Source organism: Rana temporaria, assembly GCF_905171775.1.
Source record: "Rana temporaria chromosome 1 unlocalized genomic scaffold, aRanTem1.1 chr1d, whole genome shotgun sequence".
Taxonomy (NCBI): Eukaryota; Metazoa; Chordata; class Amphibia; order Anura; family Ranidae; genus Rana; species Rana temporaria.
The window spans coordinates 410,635-420,908 of record NW_024404402.1 but is presented as its reverse complement, the minus strand read 5'-3'; the positions used below and the strand labels follow the sequence as shown (position 1 = coordinate 420,908).

General features: G+C 50.2%; 1 protein-coding gene across 1 annotated transcript; it reads left to right on the top strand.

Moving 5' to 3' along the window:
- Window positions 1-5,722: 5,722 nt before the first annotated feature.
- LOC120921523 (pre-mRNA cleavage complex 2 protein Pcf11-like) lies at window positions 5,723-10,270 on the top strand. Its single transcript, XM_040334012.1, has 2 exons — window positions 5,723-5,779; window positions 9,461-10,270. The coding sequence occupies exons 1-2, from the start codon at window positions 5,730-5,732 to the stop codon at window positions 10,194-10,196; spliced, it is 786 nt and encodes a 261-aa protein (XP_040189946.1). The 5' UTR covers window positions 5,723-5,729; the 3' UTR covers window positions 10,197-10,270.
- Window positions 10,271-10,274: the final 4 nt, after the last annotated feature.

Sequence of the window (10,274 nt, the reverse complement as noted above, 5' to 3'; positions counted from 1 at the left end):
GGGTTTTGTTGGTGACATTATTAGAAGGACGGAGAGGAGAAGGTTGGGGGTTTGTTGGTGACATTATTAGAAGGACGGAGAGGAGAAGGTTGGGGGTTTGTTGGTGACATTATTAGAAGGACGGAGAGGAGAAGGTTGGGGGTTTGTTGGTGACATTATTAGAAGGACGGAGAGGAGAAGGTTGGGGGTTTTGTTGGTGACATTATTAGAAGGACGGAGAGGAGAAGGTTGGGGGTTTGTTGGTGACATTATTAGAAGGATGGAGAGGAGAAGATTGGGTTTGTTGGTGACATTATTAGAAGGACGGAGAGGAGAAGGTTGGGGTTTTGTTGGTGACATTATTAGAAGGACGGAGAGGAGAAGGTTGGGGGTTGTTGGTGACATTATTAGAAGGACGGAGAGGAGAAGGTTGGGGGTTTGTTGGTGACATTATTAGAAGGATGGAGAGGAGAAGGTTGGGTTTGATAAGCCTATCACGCCTCCAACAAATCTTTTACCCCTTCCATCAGCTCATTCCCCCCAGTTATAACCCTCTGTGCCACTTGCCCCACCCTATTAGATTGTCAGCTCTTCTGAGCGCTCCTAACCCGCTTGCATTTTATGGTATTGTAACTGTAATGTTTCTCTTTGGTATTGTACAGCGCTGCATATCCTGTTGGCGCCATATAAATCCTGTATAATATTAATAATAATCAGCACAAAATATTCCCAGAGGATTCTGGGGGTTCAGAGATGAGGCAGATTATTATGGGAACCCCAAGTTCCCAATCCAGTTGTACAATGGCACACACCCCCTAAAATCCCACCGCTGCCACCCGATGTCTAGAATGCAAGCCCATGGCGGCTGCCTGACCAAGGCGAGGACATTGATTGGTGTAGAAGGGAATGAGGGCAGAACGTGGGGCAGGTAACTCCATCTGTAATACACTTGTCACAACCTGCAATACCTCAGCCCACCACCAGAGAGACCCACACACACAAGCAGATCAAAATCCTACATACAATCCGGAGGGTTGGGGAGCAGGCCAGCAATCGGCATCCTAACCAGCGGCACCAAATGTTATGGCTGATTGGTGTGTATAGAGGGGGAGGGGTATATATATATATATGCATATATACCACTATTGGAGTTAATGGTATTCAGTGTAGTGTGTATAGCCTCATGCGCTCCACCCTGGCAGCTGGTGTGTGTTGTGCTGAAAGGACCTCGCCCCTCGTCCCCGGGTGAACGCTCCTCGCCCCTCGGTGAACGCCCCTCGCCCGGCTCACGTCTGTCACCTGGCTTCACTTATAGTAGCTGGAAGCAGAGAGAAATGTGAGATGTCGGATTACTGCGACACGGGGGACTCCGCTCCGCCAGCAGCCCAGAAATTAACCCCGAATCACACAATCACAGGGGCCACAGCCCACCGTATCCAATTTCTAATGTTTTCTGGAATAAAGTTCTCTCTTCACAGAACACAATTCCGTCAGCAGGGCCAAAAAAAAATTATTTATTCTGTCTTCCATTAGAGACAGAAAATTTGCCCCCCAACTTCCGTTATTGTCAGAGAATTGGTCCCCATCAAAGCCAGACAATTGGCCCCCATGTTCCATAAATGCCAGACAATTGGCCCCCATGTTCCATAAATGCCAGACAATTGGCCCCCATGTTCCATAAATGCCAGACAACTGGCCCTCATGTTCCATAAATGCCAGACAATTGGCCCCCATGTTCCATAAATGCCAGACAATTGGCCCCCATGTTCCATAAATACCAGACAATTGGCCCCCATGTTCCATAAATGCCAGACAACTGGCCCTCATGTTCCATAAATGCCAGACAATTGGCCCCCATGTTCCATAAATGCCAGACAACTGGCCCTCATGTTCCATAAATACCAGACAATTGGCCCCCATGTTCCATAAATGCCAGACAACTGGCCCTCATGTTCCCATTAATGTCAGAGAACTGGCCCCCATGTTCCATCATACACAGCAGTTTCCCTTACAGAGCTCCTTCATACACAGCAGTTTCCCTACAGGGCCCCCATCATACACAGCATATTCCCTACGGGGCCCTATCATACACATTAGTTTCCCTATGGGGCCCATCATACACAGTAATTTCCCTACGGGGGCCCATCATACACAGCAATTTCCCTATGGGGCCCCATCATACACATTAGTTTCCCTATGGGGCCCATCATACACAGCAATTTCCCTATGGGGCCCCATCATACACATTAGTTTCCCTATGGCCCCATCATACACATTAGATTCCCTACGGGTCCCCATCATACACAGCAGTTTCTCCTATGGGCCCATCATACACATTAGTTTCCCTATGGGGCTCATCATACACAGCAGTTTCCATATGGGGCCCCATCATACACATTAGTTTCCCTATGGGGCCCATCATACACAGCAGTTTCCCTATGGGGCCCCATCATACACATTAGTTTCCCTATGGGGCCCTTCATACACAGCAGTTTCCCTACAGGGCCCCCATCATACACAGAATATTCCCTACGGGGCCCTATCATACACATTAGTTTCCCTATGGGGCCCTTCATACACAGCAGTTTCCCTACAGGGCCCCCATCATACACAGAATATTCCCTACGGGGCCCTATCATACACATTAGTTTCCCTATGGGGCCCATCATACACAGTAATTTCCCTACGGGGGCCCATCATACACAGCAATTTCCCTATGGGGCCCCATCATACACATTAGTTTCCCTATGGGGCCCATCATACACAGCAGTTTCCCTACGGGGCCCCATCATACACATTAGGTTCCCTACGGGGCCTAGGGTGACCACATTTCCAAAATGCCATTCAGGGACACACCCCGTCTTTCACCTTCCCCAAAAAAAGATGAGGGGGGGGGGCGCGGGGAAATGTAGTCTCGGGGGTTGATGGGGAATTTGCTGGGTGAATGTGCCACTTGCCACCATATGCAGTGTCGCTCGCCAGCCATAGCCTGCCATCAGATGCAGTGCTGCTGTCACTCCCCCTCTGCATGAGCCACGTGCGTAGAAGGAAAGGAGTGACATCACTATCTGGAGAGTGAAGACCACACCAGTCCCTACTGCTTGTCGCTGGGTGCTGGAGAAGGAGGAGGTGCCGAGGTGGGTGGGGACAGCATCGCTGCACTAGGCGCAGGCCTCGGTCCTGGTCTCACTGTCTGAGAGTAAATTGTCACTGGTTGCAAGATGCCAGGCAGAACCAGTTCCGGAAATGTAGTTATTAGTTAGTAGGGGGTGGCTATGTCCTCTATTTCATTCCGGGACATTGTATTGTCCCAGAATGAGGTTGCCCGGGACCCGGGACAGACATGTCAATTGCGGGACAGTCCCGGGCAATCCGGGACACGTGGGCACCCTAACGGGGCCCCATCATACACAGCAGTTTCTCCTATGGGCCCATCATACACAGCAGTTTCTCCTATGGGCCCATCATACACATTAGTTTCCCTATGGGGCCCATCATACACATTAGTTTCCCTATGGGGCTCATCATACACAGCAGTTTCCCTATGGGGCCCCATCATACAAAGCAGTTTTCCTATGGGGCCCCATCATACACATTAGGTTTCCTACGGGGCCCCATCATACACAGTAGTTTCTCCTATGGGCCCATCATACACAGCAGTTTCCCTATGGGGCCCCATCATACACAGCAGTTTCCCTATGGGGCCCCATCATACACAGCAGTTTCCCTATGGGGCCCCATCATACACAGCAGTTTCCCTACGGGCCCCTGGTTGGAGCTCCATGATGGTCTCCTCAGCATTCTGGTAGATAAATCTGATCTGAATGATTCTTCATACCAGGAATGGAATAATGATGGAACTTTCTCTCCTCCTCACAGAGGGAACTTCCAGGGTCAGAAGCCGTTTATGGTGGGGGCCCCGTGTTCGGCCTGCCCGGAAACACATACCTGTAAGGAGTCTCTGTGTGGAGGTAAGTACTGCCGGTCATACAATGCTACAAATGAAATCCAACAATTTTGATACCATTCAGATAAATCCACTTCATGTATCAATCCCTAAAACAAGAATCCAGACCAGTGATGACCAGACCGGTGATGACCAGACCGGTGATGACCAGACTAGTGATGACCAGACCAGTGATGACCAGACCGGTGATGACCAGACCAGTGATGACCAGACCAGTGATGACCAGACTGGTGATGACCAGACCAGTGATGACCAGACCGGTGATGACCAGATTGGTGATGACCAGACTAGTGATGACCAGATTGGTGATGACCAGACTAGTGATGGCCAGACTAGTGATGGCCAGACTAGTGATGACCAGACCAGTGATGACCAGACCAGTGATGACCAGACCGGTGATGACCAGACCGGTGATGACCAGACCGGTGATGACCAGACCAGTGATGACCAGACCAGTGATGACCAGACCAGTGATGACCAGACCGGTGATGACCAGACCGGTGATGACCAGACCGGTGATGACCAGACTAGTGATGACCAGCCCAGTGATGACCAGCCCAGTGATGACCAGACCGGCGATGACCAGACTAGCGATGACCAGATTGGTGATGACCAGACTGGTGATGACCAGACTAGTGATGACCAGACTAGTGATGACCAGACCGGTGATGACCAGACTGGTGATGACCAGACTAGTGATGACCAGACTGGTGATGACCAGACTAGTGATGGCCAGACTAGTGATGACCAGCCCAGTGATGACCAGACCGGCGATGACCAGACTAGCGATGACCAGATTGGTGATGACCAGACTGGTGATGACCAGACTAGTGATGACCAGACCAGTGATGGCCAGACTAGTGATGGCCAGACTAGTGATGGCCAGACTAGTGATGACCAGCCCAGTGATGACCAGCCCAGTGATGACCAGACTAGTGATGACCAGACTAGTGATGACCAGACCAGTGATGACCAGACCAGTGATGACCAGACCAATCAAAGTTCGATTTGCTGGACATTTTTCAAGCACAATCCTATAAATAGCATTCTTGGGGCGAGACTTAAAGTGGTTGTAAGGTCAGAAGATGTATTCTACGCATGAAGATAAAAAGCTCTCTGTGTGCCCCACCCCCTAATACTTACATGAGCCCAATCACTGTCTAGTCTCAGCTGTCTGGGGTGTCCACACAGGGCACAGATGGCCATAGGGAAGTATGAGGGTCCACACAGGGCACAGATGGCCATATGGAAGTATGAGGGTCCACACAGGGCACAGATGGCCATATGGAAGTATGAGGGTCCACACAGGGCACAGATGGCCATATGGAAGTATGAGGGTCCACACAGGGCACAGATGGCCATATGGAAGTATGAGGGTCCACACAGGGCACAGATGGTCATAGGGAAGTATGAGGGTCCACACAGGGCACAGATGGCCATAGGGAAGTATGAGGGTCCACACAGGGCACAGATGGCCATAGGGAAGTATGAGGGTCCACACAGGGCACAGATGGCCATATGGAAGTATGAGGGTCCACACAGGGCACAGATGGCCATATGGAAGTATGAGGGTCCACACAGGGCACAGATGGCCATAGGGAAGTATGAGGGTTCACACAGGGCACAGATGGCCATAGGGAAGTATGAGGGTCCACACAGGGCACAGATGGCCATAGGGAAGTATGAGGGTCCACACAGGGCACAGATGGCCATAGGGAAGTATGAGGGTCCACACAGGGCACAGATGGCCATAGGGAAGTATGAGGGTTGACACAGGGCACAGATGGTCATAGGGAAGTATGAGGGTCCACACAGGGCACAGATGGCCATAGGGAAGTGTGATACATTTGCCTATATGTCTCAGTTTAATTCTCCCTGCTTGCCCTGTGTGATTCAGTCCTGGCTAACAGGTTATTGACGTGCTAATGTCCCCTCACTATTTCTAAAGGTTAATTGATCTATTGTGTTGTGTGAAGGAGATCTGTGTTTAAGTGGCTTGTGTTAATTATTCTGATTGCTTCATTGTGGTAATTATCTCTCTATATGCAGGGTCGAGCTGTCTAGTTAATGTATTCAGTACAACTAGTACTCAGCGTCACTGATGTCATTGTCTAAAGGAAATGTGTTTTCAGACTCGGCTCCGTCGTGTCTGCCTAATCATCTGTATGGAAGCCCCAGTGTGAGGGGGGCGGAGATTTGTCATTGTAACAGTTTTGGAAATGACATATAAGCTCTGTGTTATACCATTAAAGTGTGTCTTGTTCTAGCAGTAAGCCTGGACTCATGTGTGGCTTAATGGGCGATCTCAGGAATATTCCTCCTAGTGGAATATTGGGTGATGTTCTTATGGAAGAAGGGAATGTTTGACGGGGATATCATACCAATACCGTCACAAATGGTTGGCAGCAGCGGGATTTTCCCTTCTACTCTCCTTTACACCCGGATTCCAAGCAGACACTGGAAGAACTACTGGAAGTTCGTGGAAGGATTGCTAGCAACAAAACCAAGCGGGTCATCATAGCAGAATCAATGGAGCTAGACCAGGAGAACGGGATTGCAGCAACGCCAGCAGTACAAGAGATGGAGACACCAGTGATTCAGGAAGAGGAATCGCCAGCCAACAAGCTAATGAGAGAGAAGCTAGCATGGTTCGGCCCGAACCCAACGCCGGATGTGGTGCTGAAAGTGATGGACCTGTTAGCGAAGGAGGCTAAACAAATAAGAGACGCAGAACTACAGAAGGATAAACAAATAAGAGACGCAGAACTACAGAAGGATAAACAAATAAGAGACGCAGAACTACAGAAGGATAAACAAATAAGAGACGCAGAACTACAGGAGGATAAAGAAATAAGAGACGCAGAGCTACAGGAGGATAAACAAATAAGAGACGCAGAACTACAGGAGGATAAACAAATAAGAGACGCAGAGCTACAGGAGGATAAACAAATAAGAGACGCAGAGCTACAGGAGGATAAACAAATAAGAGACGCAGAACTACAGGAGGCTAAACAAATAAGAGACGCAGAACTACAGAAGGATAAACAAATAAGAGACGCAGAACTACAGAAGGATAAACAAATAAGAGACGCAGAACTACAGGAGGATAAACAAATAAGGGACGCAGAACTACAGAAGGATAAACAAATAAGAGATGCAGAGCTACAGTTAAAACTGGCAGAAGTCCAACAAGCAGCCGCACATTCTCCGAACAGTGAGTACAGCACAGCAGACACAAGGAAGATTCCGTTTAGCGCTTTTAAAGCTTTTGATGAAAAGGACTGTGAAATTGATAACTACCTGGCAGACTTTGAGCGACAATGTAACCTGCACCGAATAGCTAGAAGAGAGTGGGTTGCAATATTGTCAGGCAAACTGTCAGGCAAAGCTTCTGATGCTTTCCGGACCGTGCCAGATCAGGATATCCATAGCTACGCCCAGGTTAAAGAATCGCTCCTGGCTCGTTATGCAGTAACCCCAGAGTCCCACCGACAGAAGTTCAGGGACTCACGCAAAACCACGAAAGACTCTTACGCGGAATGGGCATGCCAGTTGTCCCGGGCGGCCTCTAACTGGGTTAACAGCAGCCAGGCCACCACCGCAGAGGACATTTTGCAACTAATGCTCCTGGAGCAATTTTACAATCACATCCAGACGGATGTCAAAGATTGGGTGAGAGATCGCAGGCCCATAACTCTACCAGAGGCCGCGAAGTTGGCGGATGAATATGCGGATACTCGCAAGACAAACCAGGTCACACCACGGGTACAACCTCCACGACCAACGGCGCCCTCACACCCACCAGCCGCTAGATACCAACCTCCTAACAGACCGATGACATGTAGCCCTCGCTATCCACGCCAGGAGGACAACGAACAACGCTGCTTCCGGTGCAAACAGCTGGATCACTTCAAGCAGAATTGCCCCATGAATGACAACACCAGGTCAAATTGGTCTCAACCTGGGTACCGCCCACCAGCAGCAGCCCATTGTGTAGACTCGGCTTGGGATCTCCAGGAGCTGGGTCCGGAAGAACCATTGGACACCATTTACGAAGTCCTCATGGTACAATCTGGTATTACGGACAACAGGGAACACCATTGTCAGCTGGTCATGGGCGACAGCCATGAGCCGGAGGGGCCCTGGAGGGAGCTGGGCAGAAAGAGGCACCGCCGGCTACCCCCCAAGAAGAAGAGGTCCTGGAAGCCGTATAACAAGCTGACCTGGGAGGATAAGAAGCGACTGGAGGAGAGGGAGTCACAGCGGGCGTCCCAGATGCGGGCCGAGATGTTCACCAAGGGCCCACCGGTGGCCCCTTACACCACCACCCAGTTCCTGATGATGAAGGACCACGTGGAGAGCCTGCAGGACATGAGCAAGCAGGATCTGATCCGTGAGTACATGGAGCTGGAGGAGTGCATAAGCCGCATGGAGGAGGAGAACAACCACCTGAGGTCACAGCGGGCTAACCCCCCCAGGCTCCATGAACTGGAGATGGAGCTGGAGAAGCTCAAAGAGGAGAACTGGCGGCTGCGGAGGGAGCAGAGGGTGGATGACCCTATGGGGCCCTGATTCCCCCCCCCCGAACTCTGAGCACCGGTGCTACAGCATTTCAACAAATATAACTTTTTCTTTTTATGAATCTCCTGTGATTGTCACTTCAGAGCCATAACCTGCCCCTCCCATAGCGGGACACCTAGATGGCGGCGCACAGACCCATTCGCCGTCTTCACACTGACTTCTGGTGACTCTGCAGATCGCACAAAGACTTGGGGACTAAACGGCGTGCGATCTGACGACCCGGTGGCATACCTGAGTCGGAAGCAGTTGCCAAGGGAGGTCAGTCACGCCAAACGTAGTTAACCTCGGACTAAAAGCTCTGAACCCGTCAACCCTACTGGACCAGGGAAGGTCCAACCGGGTTTGCCAGGGCAGGGAGAAAAAGGGGGGCCATTGTGATACATTTGCCTATATGTCTCAGTGTAATTCTCCCTGCTTGCCCTGTGTGATTCCGTCCTCGGCTAACAGGTTATTGACGTGCTAATGTCCCCTCACTATTTCTAAAGGTTAATTGATCTATTGTGTTGTGTGAAGGAGATCTGTGTTTAAGTGGCTTGTGTTAATTATTCTGATTGCTTCATTGTGGTAATTATCTCTCTATATGCGGGGTCGAGCGGTCTAGTTAATGTATTCAGTACAACTAGTACTCAGCGTCACTGATGTCATTGTCTAAAGGAAATGTGTTTTCAGACTCGGCTCCGTCGTGTCTGCCTAATCATCTGTATGGAAGCCCCAGTGTGAGGGGGGCGGAGATTTGTCATTGTAACAGTTTTGGAAATGACATATAAGCTGTGTGATATAACATTAAAGTCTGTGTTGTTCAAGCAGTAAGCCTGGACTCATGTGTGGCTTAATGGGCGATCTCAGGAATATTCCTCCTAGTGGAATATTGGGGTGATGTTCTTATGGAAGAAGGGAATCTTTGACGGGGATATCATACCAATACTGTCACAGGAAGTATGAGGGTCCACACAGGGCACAGATGGCCATAGGGAAGTATGAGGGTCCACACAGGGCACAGATGGCCATAGGGAAGTATGAGGGTCCACACAGGGCACAGATGGCCATAGGGAAGTATGAGGGTCCACACAGGGCACAGATGGCCATATGGAAGTATGAGGGTCCACACAGGGCACAGATGGCCATAGGGAAGTATGAGGGTCCACACAGGGCACAGATGGCCATAGGGAAGTATGAGGGTCCACACAGGGCACAGATGGCCATAGGGAAGTATGAGGGTCCACACAGGGCACAGATGGCCATAGGGAAGTATGAGGGTCCACACAGGGCACAGATGGCCATAGGGAAGTATGAGGGTCCACACAGGGCACAGATGGCCATAGGGAAGTATGAGGGTCCACACAGGGCACAGATGGCCATAGGGAAGTATGAGGGTCCACACAGGGCACAGATGGCCATAGGGAAGTATGAGGGTCCACACAGGGCACAGATGGCCATAGGGAAGTATGAGGGTCCACACAGGGCACAGATGGCCATAGGGAAGTATGAGGGTCCACACAGGGCACAGATGGCCATAGGGAAGTATGAGGGTCCACACAGGGCACAGATGGCCATAGGGAAGTATGAGGGTCCACACAGGGCACAGATGGCCATAGGGAAGTATGATGGTCCACACAGGGCACAGATGGCCATAGGGAAGTATGATGGTCCACACAGGGCACAGACATGAATGTAACAATTGTATATTCCTTATTATTATTTTTTCATACAAAAGTGGAATTATTAATAACAAAGGAAAACTGTTCAT